This window comes from Siphateles boraxobius, unplaced genomic scaffold (genome assembly GCF_051911475.1).
Source record: "Siphateles boraxobius isolate OS27281-9 unplaced genomic scaffold, OSU_SipBor_1 1, whole genome shotgun sequence".
NCBI lineage: Eukaryota > Metazoa > Chordata > Actinopteri > Cypriniformes > Leuciscidae > Siphateles > Siphateles boraxobius.
Window position 1 is genome coordinate 29,149,225 of NW_027508699.1, and position 20,951 is coordinate 29,170,175.

Consider the following 20,951-nt stretch of genomic DNA (forward strand, 5'->3'; position numbering starts at 1 on the left):
CGGAGAGAGACGACCGCTAATGCCAAACCTAATATTTCTGCAGGGCTCGGGGTCAGAACCACAGTGGCAGAAGGAAAGGCAGTCACAGGTTTTAAGAACTACTCCAAACACATGGCCTACATTGCACAACAGTAATTATGGACAAAAATATCCCTTTCAATCAGATCTGAAATGCAACATCTCTAGATCAGGATAATAGCATATACTTCGATTATGCATCCGAGTCTAAAAACATGCTATTCCGATAATTATAAGTATAACTTTAAAGGTGGGGTATGTGATTCTCTTTTTTGTCATTTTTTTCAAAATAACTAGAAATCCTATTCCTAACCCACTTACAGCCACTGAGTTAGAAGCACTGAAATGAAAATTAAGCAATTTAATCAAAAGGACTCGAAAAACTCCAGCCAATCATTTCCAAGACCACCTAGAATCATTGGACAGTAAGTTCGTCAATCAAACGGTCGTACCACACCCCCCTCCCCCCAGCGCGCGTGACCCCCTTCGTGCGCATACTCAAAGCTTGTGACGCATGCGCATCTTGTCAGTAAAGCTTTTTACGAGTTTTCGCTCGTGCATGATTGCGCGTCCATGTTCTTCGAATGGGTGGAGTCAGGGCCAGCGTTGGAGGAAAGAAGGTAGGACCATTTGAATTGTGTTTTTTTTTTAAATCTGCGGTTGTTTTCCAAATCACATACCCCACCTTTAAAATATACAAATATTTGTAGCTACAATCATATCATATAATAATACAACACTGTGAATATTTTTATGGTAAAGTTCTGAACCATAGCTTCTAGATGTTTTTTTTTTTTACTGTAAATGTAACAAGAAAATGTATCTAGAAAAAAAAGGCATAGGAAACACATTTACACATTTGCTTATTTAGCTGTTAGCAAACCTATTTTTTCTCTTCCTTGTCTTCTTTAAGCACTGAGGTCAAAGGCCACCTGATCACTTTAGGTCATCAAAGGTCATCTTATTCAATGAGTCTCTCCAAAAGTCTGTGTGAGCAGGTCATTTTAACAGTGCTTGCTCAGGGGAGACAAAACAAGAGGCTGGCTTAACTTTCACTTCCTGCAGTTGAGTTCTCTGAATCGTCTCTAAACTAACTGGAAGTTCAAGGGTCAGTATTTTTTTTTTTTTTAAACAATAATGGAAACAAACAGGCAGCCAGATGCAAACAAACATATCTTGTACCGTACTATTCCACGAATGCTATTGGATGGCGGACTAGAATCATGTTTACAGTGTTTTCAGATTGTTTGATGCAAGTACAAACACGTAGATAGAGAAGATAGAGACACTTCCAGCAAAGCATATTTTATCCAACGACCCATACAGATAACAGACTGTTCCAAACAATCACAGTGACCCAATGCTAAAAATCAAACGCTAGGTTGGTAAAAGCTAAAACCTGTTTTCACCATGCTGAGAGTGTGTTGAAAAGCGTATTTACAATGTTCACAGCAGGCCGTCTGAACCTCCCTGACTAGCTGGCTCGCAGCCAGGCGTCTGTGTGCATCGGTGTCTGGGAGACTGCATGATCCGCAACGGTTACAGCCCTGATCACGCAGTCATCACAGTGGCTTAACAAACCTTCAGCGGCCCCAGCTAACTGTCTAAGTCTGGCAGACTCCAGCTAACTGTCTGGCTATGCAGGTAGTTCTTGCACTCAAGAGACAAATTAGGCAAACAGGCTAGTAATAATAATTGTAGTGTGTACTGTCTGTTCTTTTGGTGTGAGTGTGTGTGTGTCTGTCTAGTGCATGTGTAAATCAGACACTGACACAGATATAAGAATGACTTTGTGCTCTATCTTGCAGCTATACTGACTCACAACACAGTGTTCGCTTTGAAGGTGCCAGAAGATAAAAACAAAGTATGAAAAATATATTGAAAGCTTGAGTTAAAGTACCAGGTGTTATATTGTGTGATTAGATTGGTTGTTCTTTAGTGTAGAGATCTCACTCTTCCCAAAATGGCATAAACAAGTAGAAAAAAGGATTACAGCTAAAGAGACAACCAAATTACATAGTTGCTTTCTCTTTGTCTGAGCTACGTAGACACTTTCTGACAATGTCATTCCAGAACAAACAATCTGAGTAATTAGACACTCCTCGCATTAGGACTTTTTCTGTGATTGCATTTTTTTTCTTCACATTTACACATCAAAGCTATTTTTGTAAGGATTTGTTTGCATGCGGTACCATTCAAAAGTTTGGGATCGGTAAGACTTTGTAATGTTTTTGAAAGGAGTCTCTTATATCCTCACTAAGGCTGCATTTATTTAATTAACAGAACAGTAAAAACAGTAATATTGTAAAAAGATATTATTACAATTTAAAATGCTGTTTTCTATTTTAATATATTTTAAAATGTATTTTTAAAACAGCATTTGTTTATTAACATAACTATATTTATAATTTTTTTAACTGTCTAATAGGGCTGAGCTGCATGATTGTTACTCAGGTATAAAATGTCTATCGTTAGAGATTTTGCTATATCGCGGTATGTAAATATATAGCACTCTTGACACTTCATATGAAGAAATGCATTATAGAAAATATAAAGAGCAGGACGTACTTGATGTTAAAAAGAATAATAAGCGACATCTCTCAGTAAGCGATTGAATTCAGTTCTCTTTCATATCTTATTTTGCTTGAATAGTCGAATACACATGCAATTATGTCAAAATGCCCATCGTGTGGAGTATTCATGTAAACACAGCCGGTTATGTCTCAAGTGAAAGTAAACAGTTGGTTGTAAACCAGATGTATCAGTATAATGGATTTGTGCATTTGGTCTTAAAGTGACAGCATCCTAATAAACCTGCATGCTGCTCTGTGTCATTAATGTTAATCAAACAAAAGTAAAAATACCTTAGGCACCACTCTTGACTGAATAACTTTTTTTTAGCTTTAATAAGAATAAATTTAACATAATAATTTAAATAAAATATAAATATAATAATTTTAATAAAATTAACCTCTACTGTCTGAATGTGCACTCTGCCTATCAACCGTATATGAAAATACAGTCATATTGCAATTTCATTGTAAGCCTAGGGATTCTCCAAATGTACACTCTGAAATACAAGCCAATGACACTTTTTCCAGAAACTGTCGCTAATACCACGTCATTGAGCTAACAGGAAGTGGTCTTTGCTTGCTGAGCTGCAAGGGTTCCAGATAAATGGTGACAATGCACAGAAAGAGGGAAGTGGCTCTTCTCGCTTCTTTTGTATGAGAGGTTAATCCTTGACTTAATACAGATGGCTAGGGGGTGACCAAATCTGGCTTGGCATGGGCGTCAAAGGCTCCACCGCACACTACAAACATACAAGCTTCATTATAGAGTTACTGGCTGCACAAATCCAAGTTAAATGCATCTTGGTAGCAAGATGCAAAAAAAATCATCAAATTAGACCCCAAAACTAGATCTAATTATGTTTAAGACCTTCAAAGACACACATCAAAGACAAAATGTACGGCTGTGGTAAATTCTCTGAAGTGACTTAATTTATAAGAAAGAGGGAACCCTTGAGGTCAGAATTCCACATCACGCTGTCAGTAACACACGGCACAGATTGCATTCCAAACATTCCACATTCCAAGGGTCACTGCAGGAGGCCGGTATACAGTACTGACTACACCCTGAACAAGTAACTGCTTGATATGCTATTGTACAAGTCAGGTTGCCTCCAGAAGTTTGTGCAACGTGTTCAGCATTCCTGTCATACATTAGATGACTTTGACCATGCTAATTGCCTAATTTCATGAGTTTAGATGTCTATATTTAAATCAATCCTAAAAGGCTCCCAAAGCCTTGATAATTGTCTTGTTTTTTATCTCTTTTCCCAAGGTGTGGAAGATCGGCCTCTTTTTATTTAGCAATGATCATGTTAGCAAAACTGCAGTCCATTTTATACTTGACTTTTTTTACTTGTCAACTTATAGTGGTTTAATACAATCAAAGTGCACACCCTCAAAATGCAAACAAATCATTCACCCACCGCGTAAATACACACATTAGGCCTTAAGAAGATTTCCAAAGCTCGGTGTAAAAGCTGCAGTTCTCTAAAAGGGATAATTCACCCCAAAAAACTATTTACTCGCCTTCAAGTCCTTCCCAACCTGTATGATTTTATTTCTTCTGTGTAACACACACACACACATTTTATATATTTGAAAAATGTCTGTTTTTTATAATTGTTATTAATTAATTTTTTGACCACACAATGAAAGTCAATGGGGTCCAGTGTTGTTTTGAACCCCATTGAATTTCATTGTATAGATAAAAGCAGTTGAAGCATTCTTCAAAATACCTTATTTTGTGTGTTACAGAGAAAAGGATGTCATACAGGTTTGGAACAACACTTTCAATGATGAAAGAATTTTCATTTTCAGGTGAAACTATGAACTATGCCTTGCCGTACAGACAGTTTGTACCATCATATGTCAGTAATTCATAGACATACACATAAATGAAATATCCGGTTAAGAAATTTTCAGGTATTTCTACTTGTTCATTCTTATAATTCTTTATACATGCCATTGATGCGGTTTACTCAGTTTAGACACATGCCGTTACATGTTTTACTGAAGCATAATTGTTAACAGTTACCCATATATGGGTGTCATTTATAACAGAAACTTCCTGGTATTTTATCGTCTATGTTAATAATTGACTGTGCGCAGGATGATGGAAATACTTTATCCCTGAACCTTTTCAAAACATGCTATAAAACTGACATGAGCTTCGGAAGAACTGCCATCTATGGCAGTTAATTTTAGCCCTCGCTTATTGGGGCGAATGTGTTTCCTTTTTAAAGCATTTTAATTATTGCAGAGAATATGGAAGTGCCCTTTGATGGATTCCAGTGTAAAAGACTGTTGATTATTGAGCAGGCAGAAGACACTAATGTAACTCAGTGTCAGCAGGGAAGCCCACATGATCAGCTATGAGAAGACATATTGATCATTTATGTAATCTTCCATGTGCAGTGACTGGTGTTAGCAAAGTCTGCTAATAACACTGGAATTAAGCATCCTAGCGATTTATTGTTTGCTTTGATTATCATAATGATGCCTATAACATGAGTGGAAGATTTTATTGCTCTTTCACAGCTCAGCCGATGTGAGTGTGTTCTACACTGTCATTGATCAACTTCGCCTCTGATGTTTCTCTTCAAATGTGATGTTTGAAGCAGGAGATATAAGCCTACACTAAGAAATTTTTTTTTTTCACTGGCCAGTAGTGGCACAAATTTATAATGGTTGTGACTGGTCATGTGATCAAATATGTTGGCTCCCTATCGGGAGACCCACTCTATGTAAAAGAAAACCTTTTAAAGTCCCCCTGTATTCAATCATTTTATCCCTTAAAATTCATATTTGAAACGTTTTTTCCTTGAAAAAAAATCTTCATGCATTAAAGCTTGAATGTAACTCTACACCCTTGCCTCATTTAGTATACATGGTTCTACGAATACGCAAATTATCCCCGTCTCCACTCACTCACACCAGCTTAGAGATCCACTTGTTGACGATCAAACGTTGACATGATCGGTTACAAGGAAGTTTGTGACGTCAGAAACACCAGCGATTTCAAACCGTGTTTTTGAGACTGTCTTTCACTGCAGTTTTAAGGAGAAAATATTCAGTAATGGTGATGACTTATGAATGTGCACATGGTTTGTCTTAAAGCATATTAAAAACGTTACATAGACATATAAAAAAACATTAAAAAATGGATTTTCACCACAGGGGCATTTTCTAGTACATAATTGTACAAACATTATATAGAAATTATGCACCTTTAAACAAACGTCTCCAACAGCACTCCATCTTGCTGCTTTTAAAATATAAAAGAGATTTACTTTGATTTTCTTTCTTATTGTTGACAGCATTAACACATTGTTTAAAGGGATAGTGCTCACAAAAATGGATGACTTTCCTTCTTCTGCAGAACACAAAGAAAGATGATATCCTGAAGAATGTTACAATACTGGTCCCCACTAAGTTTCAATGTGTAGACAAAAAAAAAAAAAAAAGATTTATTAAAATATCTTCTTTTGTGTGCACAAAAGGAAGCAAGTCATGCAGGTTTGGAATCGTGTGGGTGATTAAATAATGAAGAAGAAAAAAAGTCATTTTAGAGTTATCTATCTCCTTCAGTAAGTGTGCTTTATTAAATTATACATTGACATTGACAGACTTTTTCCACTGCAGAGTTAGCATTTTACAGTCGGTTAAGGTAAAACGTTATTTTGCCAAAGTTATGAGAATAGGATTAGTGTTAAGGAGAAAATCAGTTTGTATGGGAGAATGTGCCTGCATGCCAACTAAGGCCTAGTGTAAAAGAAATGTGATAAAAACAAGCAGAACTTGTGGAGAAACAGCAAGCAAATCGAAATTCCAAAGCTTTTTGTTTCCAGCATCTACCCATGCCCATCCTTTACTAATAACGTTAGTAATGCATGACTTGTTAAGGCTGTAGAGGATAGTAGCCTTTCCTGAGGAGCCGGGGCAGGACAGCGATGGGTGCCAGGAGTGCATTTTTGTCATGAGACTAAATGGATTTTATGGGGAGTGTCAGAACTTACAATGTAAAATATTCATAACACGTCCTCTATAGGAAACTGTAGGTGGAGATGGAATGTGGCATGACAGAAAGCAACCGTCTTTCTCTTTCTGTCCCCCCATTCCCGTCTCATCCGCCCCCTCCACCCTCAGGTTTGTGCAGGACAGACAACAGGCTCGGGGAACGTCTGCTTTGATTGTCTGATATCGTAATAAAAGCGTGTTCTGTGTATGGCTGACGTAAAGCCATTCAAAATACCACCATCGATAAAATCATGCAGAATGTTAACCGAATGATTTAGTCAGGCTGTCCAACTGTCCCCTTATCTGCGTATCGCAAGCCAGCACTAACATACTGTACACTCTGCTTTGCAATGAAAGTATATGAATCACCATCACTCTTTATACTGTTGATACACATGCAACCTTTTGAGTGATGTACTGAACATTTGCAGTGAGAGACACATTGCACAATCCCATCTTTTGCTGTTCTGTAAAGTGTGTATTTGCATTGTATAGGGAATCACTGTTATTAAGTTTGGCCAAAATTAATAATCTGAGAATTATTATTATGAATAACAGATAAATGGCTGATATTAATGACTGGTAAAGGCTACTATTTTGTCAAAAATAATAATAAAACATTCTAAAAACTCAAACATTAAATGCTATAAAGTGATTATGCCTCACAAGATTATAATGTGCAGTATGAAAAAGACATATTCATTTTTAGATGTGCCAAAAATTACATTTAACAGTGTTTTTATATTCTACGCATTTTTAAAGATTATAAATAAGTGTAAGATGACAGGACTAAAACATCTAATATCAAATGAAATTTTCAGTCAGTTTTTGTTTTTGTTTTATTGTTGTATTGTTGTTGTCTTTTATCTTTTAGAGCACTTTGTCTATTTGCATCTGTAGATTTCAATTACAGTATAAAGCCGTTTTCTCGAAGTTAGTTTTTCCTCCTACATTGAGCCAGAAATCTCCACTTCAGTAACACTTACATACACCAAACTTTACAGTTTCATTCTTATCCATATTATGAAGGTTTTTACATAGGGGTTTGTTCATATATAATATTCCTGATTTTCTACAACATTTTATTAAAAAATGGTGAATATTTAATTCTTTTTGGCTGTTGACAATATTTTCTGATTTGTGGAATGATAAATAGAGATATCTATAATCCTCTCTGTAAAAATCTTTGGCTCTAATATATCAAATAAATGAAACAATTTTAAACCTGACTTTATCCGATGTTCAGATTTTTGTTCTAGAAATGTTTGCAAATGAGTGCATATTTAATTAGACACCTCATTTGCATATTTAAACATAACATTTTAGAAAACTTGTATTGCAAAAAATGTTTGCTATTATTAATCAATCAACTGGTGAAGTATGGTGATATTTTTTTTACCCTATTAACCTGCGGTGTCTCGCCTTAAAATAGAAAACGGTTATTTTAAATTATATTAATATTTCACTATTTTTATATATCAAGAAATGTAATGTAATGTTATTGCATTAAATGTAATTTTAAAAATCTATAATATTTTATATAGCATAATAACTAGATTGGCTAATTAGCAATATGCATCCCTAGCATTGTACTTCATTATTAAAATGCAATTAGACACATCATGAAATATTTCTCTCAAAACTGCTAAACTATTTCTAATGATTCTTATTTCTGTTGTTGTTGAAGTTTAAATCAAGTCAAAATGCGTTTTAGAAATTAAGAACTGTCAAAAAAGTTATACAATCCTCTACTTGGCTGAAACTTTGTTTTGCTCTGTTTTGGCTGCTCTGTCCGACAGGCGGTTTTTCCAGTGTCTGCAGCACACTAGCCGTAGTAAACAAAGGCAAGCATGCATACACTTGCACATGCTCACGGATCAGTCTTAAGCCCTTAAGACGTTAACTATTGCTTTGCAAATGCGTGTTAATGATACAGACTCAATCCTAAAAAACCAACACCTTTGCTGTGTGCAAAACAACAACAGCTGATGGTGGTCACTGTCATTTTTCCACCACAAAAACACTCTGTCCCTCATAATCCCCCCTGTATTTTCTGCCCCACCCTGCTGTATGTTTTCTCTTCAAGCCTTGTGCATAAAGATCAGGTATTTTTTGCACCGATTAAAAGAGCAAAACAATACGGAGGACAAATGTCCCCATAGTTGACCTCAAGAACACTTTTTCTTTCTCTCTGTCCTATGGTCTGCACCTATCAATGTCTGCACACACACACGCCACTTATGTAACATGCCCAGTTTCATGTAGCACCCTGAGCTTTGTTGTTCTCCCCTGAAAAGAGAGGTGTTTTGGCCCTACCCAGAACTTTCCTTTAATGTGTATTTGACACATGCTCAGACTCCACTCCCTTCATACTCACATGTCAGGGAAGAATACTACGTGAACAGTCACACTCTCTCACATGCTGCTCCTGGTTGTTTACCATTTACCAGCTGCTGGTTGGCTGAGTCACTCTGGCTTTATTTTAACAGACTGTTCCAATTTTAATTTTGCACCTCTCTTTAATGTCTTTTTTTTTAATAGTTGTGCTGTAGAACAGTGACTTACAAGGTGACCTACAACATCTAGAGCAGAAAAACAGAGATTGGCAGATTTGTTGTAGACGCTGTCATTAGGAATATCTGTGCAAGTCTAAAATGAAAATCACAAGTCAACAGTATTATATAAGATCTCATCTATTCCAAGAGGTGCATAGCATGAATGACAAAATGCATTGCAAAGCATGTGCCCTTAAATCTTAAATGTGCCGGCTTATTTATTTTGTAGATAAATCGATAATATTTCAGATACTGCATTATTGGTTCACAACATTGCCATCTGGTATGTCTATAACCAGAGTATCACCATGAAGCATCATTTTACTACTGTGTTGAACAGGAAACTAAAAAGTTCACAGAAATTCAAAAAGTGAATTAATGTAATATTTCTATGGAATTATGTGATTTGTTACATATCCATTCATGCTTAAATTGTTATAGAAATAGTTGACATATTTGAGCTAAATCATTATTCTTATAATTTGGATGGATGGATGGATGGACGGACGGACGGACGGATGGATGGATGGTTTGAAAACAATCATTACTTTTGCAAATTAATTTGGTTATTTACAATAAAAATATATTTGAACAACATATTTCATTATTAAATAAAGTTCATCTGTTTTCATAATTGTACCTTACCACACTAAGGTCAGATAATCGTTTTGTGTGACACCATTTGCTTAGAACAAATCAGTCAAGCATGTTTAATGAACAGATCCACATCAATGCAGTGTAACATTTTGTCTTTATTTTATTTCATCTACTTTTTCCGATATCATCATTTTTAAACAGCAATATCCACAAAATATTAACATTGTGCAAGAAAACATGATTTATGGCACATCCGAGAAGAACAATTACAAAAAATAGATATATTTCTTCATAATCAAGGCAGAAAGATACATATGCATACACAGGAAAAAAAACACAAAGTAATGGGACAGGCTGAGATTGAAATCTACTGGCTAAGGACTCAGCTACAGATATTACCCACACAAAGCCTAAATCTCACCTCTCATGGTCATGAAAGAGCTTGATGGTGTGTGAAGTCGAACAACGTTAGGGGACGAGGAATTGAGGTTAAGGTATCACGGCCTTCTCAGCACCTTAAGTATTCTCGCTGCGCGCAACGCTCACTTGTCCTAGCGCTCGCAAACAACAGGTCTCGCAGCGTAGCAAGACGTTTTCTCAGCTAAATAATTGCAGGGTCTTATTAATCCTAACTGCGGGGAGTTGTTAGTGTACTTAAGGTCAGCGCTATACTTCGGAGCACAGTGCATCCCGACACTGGGACAAGAGGGTGGAGAACTCAATTCTTACAAGCTAACTTAGCTTAACTGACTTTCACAGTGTTTGCTCCAGTGTAATATTATCAAATGTGGCACAGCGAGTTTGGTGGTTGGTCAAAAAACCACTTCATACTTTGCCTGAAAGATTTGTTCCTAAAGCGGACTTCAAAATGGCTCTTCCTTTGCAATAACATGGTTAGCAATGAAAAGTCTGGGACTTTTGAAGTGATTAAATTATAATCCTTCATTATATGATATGGCGCTTTTTCTCCTGAAGTACCCATCTCTCTCAAATTATTTTGAACTGCAAAAAGTCACTACACTGCTCTGTTTTGTATTGACAGGAAGTGATGTCGCCGGAGCAGCTCTATCCACTGAGCAACTCTGTTGTCCGCTGACCTGCTGGATGACACACAGCATCTCGTGCCCTTCCTTGCCCTTAGTCATTCTTAATACAGGAGCCGATGATAGCATCCCGTGGACCGCAGGGAGCACAAACCCCCTCTGTCTGACAACGAGACCCTTTTTCCTGCACTATGTTGTTATTTTCCAGCATACGAAGCGGGACAGTGGGGGAATTCTGTTTTTAGCACTTATCTGAACACTGTGAGTGACTGTTTGGGGATCATGTCACATGCAAGACCGTCACTCTCGGTGGCCCAAAGACTCTCAAATGCCTGCGAGCATCATGTGCTGAGTGCACATTGGACAATCAGAGTTGCGGGTTGACCTTGCCACTCATCTTTTGCATGTGACTGCTCAAGCCGAGCCAAACCGAGGACCTGTTGCATAACACTAAACATCTTGCCCTTTAGATAGATTTAGCAACACGAACCACCTCATGAAATGAGCCTCGAACAAAGCCATAAGCACCTTGTGTGGGCATTGTGTCAACAATCTGTTCCACATTCCCTCACAGGAAGCAGGTAACTCATTTACTATCACATGTACAAGCACTGAAGCCGTCCATCAAATCCTTCGCTCGTGTCTTTTGCCTCGCCTGAAAGAGGACTAACTCAATGGTTAAATATGAATGATGGAAGAAACGGAAACATTACACAAAAGATTACAAAAAGATCCACAAAAAAAGAAAGGATGAGCTTTAGTTATCAAACACTGTACAGTTTCATACTCAATGACCAGATTCCATGTTTCCATAGAAAGAAGAAATTGGAACAAAAAAAACCAAACAGCTATTCTCAAACTTAACACCTCTGAAGATATCCAAAAGAAAGTTTATACATTTTTTTTCCTTCTGTATGGATTTTACAATCAAGTTTGGTTTCAGAGAAAAAAAAAAGGCCTTTGCAGGGGCTTTGACTTTAAAATTACTCAATTTTATGAGGCATTTCCAAGCCTCTGCTATTAAGATTGTAAAAATGTATTATTATTTGACAACAAATTTTGGCCTCCACAGCAAATGTTGCAACATTTTTTTGTATATCTCATTAATATTTCAAATAACAGGGCTTAATTTCTATACACAACTGCACTTTAGGAGCGGGCTGGGAAGGATAGTATTAGGTAAATATATTTTCTCCATTATAGAAAATCATTCCTTTATAACTTAGTGATTGAGAATTCTGAAATATAGTATAAACATTAGAAAAAAACAAAGCATTAAGCCTAATGAGTTTTAAAAGATAAAAAAAAGAAACTACAGCTCACAAACGGACTGAGAGAAAAAAAAAAGTAAAAATATTGGCAACTCTGGTTAATGTCTTGAATCCCTTTGTAAAACATGAAATGTGCTGTTTTGATAAAGGTAAGCATACCTGGATTCAATTTTGGCCATACAAATCTAAAATGAACCTTTAGCTTGCAGATTCGACGTAACAATGCAGGGTTAATACGAATCAACCGTTTACCACAGTGTGACTGGGCTAGCCAGCTAGTCAGTCAGCATAACCATGACTGTCTTCCTCTACTCTCCTCCATCACCTATGGTAACAAGGTCAGCCGCTGCACTGAAAAACATGCTGGAGTATCTCTCAGTCTCGGAGTAATCTTTTAAAACAGTTTAGAAATTCCAAATCTGCCACCTCCAGTTAAGTGCGTCTATATGCATGAATGTAAACAGGCGTGCTGTGCAGATTCATTCATCTAGATTCACTCAACGCCGGGCTACATGACGCTAGGTAATACAGATATTGCCCCTTTTTGTTTTTACCGAGAGAGTGTGGCGTTTATTTTCTGGAGAATACCAGGTGAAAATAAGTGTTGGACTGAATTGCCCATTGACTGGGGATAGGCATCGGTTAAAGTGGGACTGGGATAGCTGGGCTAGACAGGGTAGCTATAGGATGATGCAAGGCTTCTTGTCTTTGAAAGGATTCTCTGAGGTGGGAACCCCCACCAGCAGAGGGTCGCTGCGGGCATGTTGCTCACAGTAACTCATGAGGTCTGCAGCAGCCTTAGACACCTGAGAGAGGAAGAGAAAGAGATGGTGATACAGAAAGAAAAATCATCTAAATCTGAGTACAAGTGATAAAAAAATCTTTCTTCCAATTTTATTTTTGTCACTTTTACTTTGATAAGAATAACAAAATGACTGGAAATGAAAGAAGAGGGGGAGGATTTCTTGTCATTTTAACAGAAAAATACTGTTAAAAATGCTGCAGTAAATACCTGTTATCTGGTTACAATATAGAGTGAAAAGTTGTCAATGATTTAATATCTCATATGTCAAATTTATGGTTTTAGTTAACGGTAAAAGGACACTCCTAAAAGCCCTACATGACTCTACACATTTTTTCTTATTATTTTTATCATCAGTAATGTACATTATGTTTTTTTGTGTTCCATTGTTTTCTGTTTATTGCATTATTTAGTGTCATATTTGTCAACACCCTTGTGGAATTTTGTATTTGTGTGCATGAGCCTGTGCATGTCTATATGCGAGTATTGCTCATGTGTTATGGACAGGCCACTTATGATAAACTCTGATTCATCATGTTGCTTTCTATTGTGCCACCTGTATTATTGTGGTGGTAATCAGTACATATCAGTTTCATATAAAAAGCATATTTCAGTAAGGTGATAGTTGAAATACACAGTTATAAGCTGTAAGAAAACAGGCATCCCGTAAAATCAAAATACATTGTCACAGAATTTTATATAGTGAATTTCTGTCAACCACAGATGCTCTCTTATACTGTACATTTAACAAGATATTTTTTTTCAATGTAGTATTCAAACAGTTTTTCTCATTTGAGCACCACAGTTTAAGGTAGTAACCACTATGTCACATCTCCAATGCATCAATAAAAAGCAAAAAAGCTTTTGCTATTGGCTGGACGCAAACATGTTTCACCGAATAATGAAACCTTGTGTACCTTAATACGTTCGAAGCCTGCCTCGATCCTCAGCTGCTCCACCAACTTCCTGGCCTGGGCTATGTTATTACTCGTCGACATTCTCTGCCATCGGTTATCGTCCCAAGTAAAATTAGAAAATTCTACAAGAAAACAAAGATGAAACAATATTCAAATGGAAGCAGCATTTAAAGCACATACAGTATGACCTATGGAAAATCTATGTAATAAATTAGATAACACGCCCTTCGAGGTGCTTTCAAACTCACTACATTTAGAAGACATTAACAAAACCTAAAAATGGCATGCAGGGACAACAGGGAGTACAAATAAAAGTGTAATAATTAAAGGGATAGCTCACCCAAAATTAAAAATGGTCATCATTTACTCGCCCTTGTTGTTCCAAACTATAATGTATTTTGCAGAAAAGATGATATCATATGTTTTTTTTTTGTCCATACAATGAAAGTCAATGGGGTCCAATGTTGTTTTGAACCACACTGACTTTCATTATATGGGCGAGTAAACAGAATTTTTATTTTTGGTTGAACCATCCCTTGAAGTTACAATCATATCTTATAACTTGAGAAAGTCAAGCCTCTAGAAAAGTTCACCTATATAAATTATATGTAAATCAAGATATTTGTCAGACAGCTCCGACCACACAACTACCTAGAAACAATAGTCCAGACCACCCAGTTCAGGGGGCCCATCAATCAGACTAACGGTACGACTGAAAACAGGTGCGGCTGTCCTCTGAGGCCAAGCACACCGGCTTATCTTCTCCCTCCTTATTTTAGGACCAAACATTCTGAAAACAAAATGCGTGAGGAAAGATGAACGCACACCCTTAAAATAAAAAAGGGATTAAAAAAAATAAAACATTTCGATCATGATTTCTCAACTGTTTTTCAATGGGATCCAAAACAACATTGAACCCCATTGACTTCTACTGTATGGAGAGAGGATCTTATTTTGTGTTCCACAGAAGAAAGTAAGTCATACAGGTTTGAAACAACATGAGGGTGACTAAATGGTCCCTATTACTTTAAAGCATAAACTGTTTCTCTTATCATGCGATTTGCTAAATACAAATTTCCTTTCATACAGCTACAACCTCCAAAAGGTCATTTTAAGAACCACTTAGCAGCATCGAGTAAATTTTAGTATCAGCACACCCACAGAGAGGTGACTATCAAAGTAACCGCAAAAACAGAGGAAACTCTGGAGGCAGTGAAAGGTTTGGTTCTTTCTGGAGACAAACACACTCCTTATACGACCCCCTCCCTTTGCTCCATGCACTCGCTCCCAAACCAGCGCTGCACCCCTGGCATTCCAGGACGTTCCTAGAAGGGGCCGTAGTTCTAAACACATGTTGCTTAGTGCCTGGGCTTTGTCTTCTCACAGCAAACACAGTCTCTTTCACGGCTCCGTGTGCTGCATTCCAGGAAATATGCACAGCAGCCCTGCATACATAATTGCAGCACTCTAGAATACATTGGCATATTCATTCAAACATACAGGACTCATAAAGGACGATGTCTCCCTTCACAGTTTTTTTTTCCAACCACATCTTCCTTTTTAAAAAAGAAAACCCTCACAGGAAAACTGCCAAAAGGCACAAGCTTTGGATACACAGAGCAATAGTGTGTACCACGTAGGCTCCATGTAGGCTGCTGGGATTGAATCTTATCTACTGGAAAGTTTTACATTGACAAAAGCGACTAAATACTTGGTTATTTGATTTTAATATTCACTGCAAATTTCAAATTGACTAAGACTGCCACTGTTTTTGTAGTTGGCAACCAGAAATGTGCTAGAAATTATGATTCTACACAGATGCATGCATTATACTTTCACGTTATGTAAGCATGTTTACATTTTCAGCTTTTATCAAGCTACAGCTGTTTTTTGCGTAATCAAAATAGTCTTCATCTTACAAGCATACATGACACGATGCGTAATCAAATATGTGAAGGATGAAATACATGTCCGACGTGCAATCGCATTGCATCTAGATCTGTGATTTCACTACCCTTGTGAAAATGAAATGTGTTTAATTGTATGTAATGTGCAATTGTAGTGTTCTTCAAAGTATACATTTCTAAAATTGCATATAATCTAATATTAGTGAAATAAATACCACTTAAGTATCCTTAAAGAGAGTACACTTTCAGGACTGAGTATTACCACAACTTTTAAAAAGTGCAATTTTAATAATGTAAATTTAATTCTAAAGTATATTTTAATTCAATATGCTTTAAAGTACACGTATTCTGGTGTGTTGATTAACATATTGAGGCACTGTAGTGGGTTATGAAATACTGCATATAAAATATACTCTAAAGCTATTTGCATTTAATATCAATATAAACTTTCATATATTTTTATTTAATTGCATTAACATTCAGATGAGACTCATTTATTTTCTTAATATATTATTCATTATTTTCTTAATATATTATTCCTTATTTTATTAAGTATATTATTTCCAGAATAAGTACTCTTTAAAATTATCCTAAAGTGTACCTTTTTCATAAAGGGTTGCCAAAGTGTGGTCACAGATTTGCATTTATTGCCATTTTACAATACAGTTACTCTACAAAAAGTGGTTTAAATCCAAAAGGTTTAAACTATGTCACAAGGCACCACTGAGTTTATTTTCTCCTCAGAGTCAGTCTCATTATCCATCACACACACACACACACACACACACACACACACACACACACACACACACACACACACACACACACACACACACACACACACACACACACACACACACACACACACACAAACTCACACACACACACACACACACACACACACACACACACACACACACACACACACACACACACACACACACACACACACACACACACACACACACACACACACACACACACACACACACACAGACACAGACACACACACAGACACACAGACACAGACACAGAGCTCATTCTCATTCTCTCTCTGAGCTGAAATTAACCTCACGTGCAATCAAACCATGCTCTTTCGCATAACTGTGGAGAGTCTCTAAAACAGGCATCTCTTTCTCCACTCTGTGGAATTCTGATCCAGTGAGGAAGAGGAGGAAGGGACACTGGAAAAAACTGCACCCCACCCTTGAGTCCCCATGCTCCATTTTCAACCACATTGAGGTGTTGCATATTCAACAATAATAAAAATGTATTCAGTAAATAGATACGTTTAATGAATTGAAATAAGTTAACTAACACTGAACAACACTTTTACATCTAGGTAAATGTAAATTTTTATATATACACTAATGCATTTTTAAATTCATTGTTTATTGTTCATGATTTCTAACGCATTAGCTAATGTTAGCAAAATAATTATGCATGCTTCTAACCCATTTGAAATGTCCCTGAAGCATCTAAAAAGCAAAAAGCACTGATAAATCAAGGATACAGCATGTAAACAGTGGTCAAGTGAGAATCCGAAGTATGCATCATTCTGTTTGGTCACAGTCTGTTCTGATATGTGCAGCATTGCAGGCAGACGTTTTTCTTGAGTTCAGTTCCCGCCAGCTTCACAATCAAGCGGTAGTGTTAAATCAAAAAGCCCTTGCCTCTAACGGACACCTGGTGGCAACGTGCCAGCTCTCTCAGTAATCTCACCAGGCTCCAGATGCTTCCTATACATTCCCGCTCTTTGAGTGCTCGGCGGGAATTCCGTATATGACTGTTCTAAACAAGGAGAGTGAGGGAGGAAAAGAGGGGGAAGAGAGAAGAAAATAGCGAAAATAGTTCTGGCAACAAACCCTGACCAACGGTCCTTTGAGTCTGGCAGGGAAAGATGCCTCATACCGACAACCAAAAGAAAATTTGAGCCTGGGTGATTATGGCCACTGGAATTTGTGCCTGCTCATTGCTTAAGCATGTGCAAATAATAGCTGCTCCATCATTGCTAATACCAGTTTATGATGTACTTAAACAAGGAGTTATAATAATATTTAAAATAGCTTAGAACAAAAATGCAATCAAATTCATCATCTTTTCAATGAGCAGCAGTAACCACTATGGCCATTCGTGAGCTAAAGCTGATGTTTAACGTACTGTGCAAAAGTTTGGGGTCAGTGCGTTTTTTTCTCCCTTATACTCACCAAGGCTGCATTTATTTTAAAAAATTAAAAAATTATATATATATATATATATATATATATATATATATATATATATATATATATATATATATATATATATATATATATATATATATATATGATTAAAAAGTGTCAAGAGATAAGCCAGAAAGCAGAAAATCTAAAATCTGTGTAGTACAGTATGAGTCATCAGTATTTTTGGTCAGTTTCCTGTCAACACTAGCAAACTGATTTGCCTCAATGCTAACACACATGGACAAAAAGCAGGCTAACCACCAACTAGTAGTCAATGTTGAAAGTATGAAGTTTTGCACATCCCTATTATATGTAAGCCAAAATGGCATCATACATTTTTGTGTGCGTGCTTCAGACGTCTGTTGCACACAAAAAACTTCTCACACAGCGCATGGGTATTGAATCGAGTTCTCTTTCATGTCATTTTCCGCTTGAATATTTAAACTGCAAAGGCTTAAACACACGAGCAAATGACAAACTTTTACGCTGGCCACAGGGCATAGGGCAGTCCTTATTGTCAAGCCCTCTAAAGGGATAGTATAAACCTATAAAAACCTATTCAAAAACATTTATTATTTATGCAATTCTGTTTGGTGACAACAGTGGAGTGAGAATTACACTATATTTTATGCACACTATAAGAGCAGGGAGTTCATGGCAAGATCAAAATGTAGCCGTGCTAAACAATTGACTCCAAATGACTGTTACGTTCCACACCCTTCGACGAAACTGGCAGGCTCAGTCAGCTGCTGCAAAGCTTCTTACAAGAAAACACATACAGCTTGATCAGCTGCCAACAGAAATGCCAGAAGTGTTTTCCTCAGCTTACAGGACTTTCCAGCATAGCAGCACACTTGAAGGGGAGGGAAATGAGGGGCATGGAAGGAAAACGAGGAGGAAATGAATGGGATTTCTCATCTCCCAGCTGAGATCAAGTGAGGGAGTGTTTTCTCACGTCAGCATGTATGTGCACAGAGGGGTCACAGAAAATGTGTGTGCTTGCGCCTGTGTGTCTGGGTGTGACCAGTGGGGACGGATCTGTAGAGAGACACCGAGACGGACAGACTCATGACCAGGCAGACAGAAAAATAGACAGAGGTACAAATGACTGAAGTGGGTGGAAATTGTTTGGACAGGCTTATACAACGTGTTCCCTGCAGAACAATTACTTTACAGTCCTGGCAGACACATGGGCCATGCAAAAATACAAAGACCCGACACTGTAAAAATGAGCATTATGGAACTGTTCTCAGTGGCCTTTTGTTTATAAAAAGTTTCCAAGCATCAATATAATGAGCTTACAAGTGAATTATAATGATGACTATGTTGAACTCTTGAGGTCAGGGACCGGTGCAACATCTCCAACACCCCACTGAAAAGTTTGATCAGACAGGTGGAGCTGGCATTGCCGGTGTGTGCATCACTCCGTGGTACCTACACCACCCTGTTAAAAACTTGTTTGACAAAAAGGCGAACAAAAGAGAGATGTGAAAATGCCTGACTAGCTCAAGTCAAGCCACTTTATGATAATAACTTTAAATGGTCATACAGTGAAAAATGGTTGCTAATGAATTCCTTAAGCATTTGTTTAAACGTTCAGAGGAATTGTAGGAATGCGGTCCGATGCAATTTGTGTTGAACGTTACAAGAAGCAATTGTGGCCACAAATCCAGTTTTCACAAGACATGTAAGCCATAAATACTCCTAATGGGATGCTTAATGCAACATACTAGTGAACATACTTTAAAACAGGGGTCTTCAACATTTGTAGGTCCATTGGTGTATAGAGAGATGGAGCAAAAAAACAATGTAGCATTTTGAGCTTGGCCTTTTTCTTTTAGCTTTGTCTCTTATGCTCACCAGGGCTGCATTTATTTGATCCAACATACAGTAAAACAGAAATATTGTGAATCTTTGATGAATTTTAAAACAAAAGTTTTCTTATATACAAATATATTTAAAGTAATTTATTCCTGTGATGGCAAAGCTAAATTTTCAGCTTCATTACTCCAGACTTCAGTGTCACATGATCCTTCAGAAATTATTCTAATATTGCTTGATTTGGTTCTCATGAAACATTTCTTGTTATGATGAAACATGATACTTTTTTGATGAACAAAGTTCAGAAGAACAGCAGTTATTTGAAATTTATTTGAAGTTTTTGTAAGAAATCTTCTATAACATTATAAATGTCTTTTTTAATGGATTTAATTGATCAAAGTTCAACAAGGAGAGTAAATTTATTACACACACACCAAAAAAAAAAAAAAACTATTTAGAAGCCAAATGCAAAGACAAAGCGTTTGATTTACATCGTTATGTGTCGGCCTAATAATTTTGCAGATTAAAACCATTTGGAATATTCTCTTAGATCACCAGAAATGGAATGGAAATAGAAAATAAAAGAGAGCAAGGCCATTTGTATGCAAAACTAACTAACTAACCGATATATGCAATATGCTTATTTTTTTTCAAACTTACAATGAGAAAGTAAATTTGTAAGCAAAAACATGCAAACCGACAGCTTCTGTCAAATTGCACATTGAAAGATTCACTCTACCAATGACAGATACTGAAAACAGATGCAAGGTTGAATATGCACAACGCCCCGTGTCTGGAAAAACGTACTCGGTTCTCTCTAGAGAGGGAACGAGTACTGCGTAATATCTTACGCTATGGGGAAAACCTCTTTTCCACGAGATATTGAAGCCAAAAATTATCCTTAATTTTTAATCAATGTAAAACGCTTTGCGACAGCATGCAGACATATGCAAGGCAGCTTGCGTGCCTATTGGCTGACCTGTGGCAAAAGCAGCAGCCTATTGACAGAGGCCCTGTGAGACATGACACCCAATGGGGCACTTCGCGCCCATACACGTCACGTCCCGCCAGAATAGGCGTGGCCTTGGCCTATAAATACAGATCGATAGGCTGATACAAACTGGTTTTCATCGCTGAAGCGAACCAAGCTGTAGTATGCACGGCAAGATACGCAGTACTCGTTCCCTCTCTACGTTCTCTTACGAGAG

General features: G+C 37.1%; 1 protein-coding gene across 1 annotated transcript in view; it reads right to left on the reverse strand.

Annotated features, from left to right (window-relative positions):
* Positions 1 to 9,895: 9,895 nt before the first annotated feature.
* gng7 (guanine nucleotide binding protein (G protein), gamma 7) overlaps positions 9,896 to 20,951 on the reverse strand; it is a 34,258-nt gene continuing 23,202 nt past the window's right edge. The window contains exons 3-4 of the mRNA XM_077231997.1: positions 13,794 to 13,915; positions 9,896 to 12,880 (exon numbers count right to left, since the gene is read on the reverse strand). Coding sequence (XP_077088112.1) covers positions 12,755 to 12,880; positions 13,794 to 13,874 — 207 coding nt within the window. The 5' untranslated portion in view covers positions 13,875 to 13,915 and the 3' untranslated portion in view covers positions 9,896 to 12,754. The remainder of the gene's footprint in view (positions 12,881 to 13,793; positions 13,916 to 20,951) is intronic.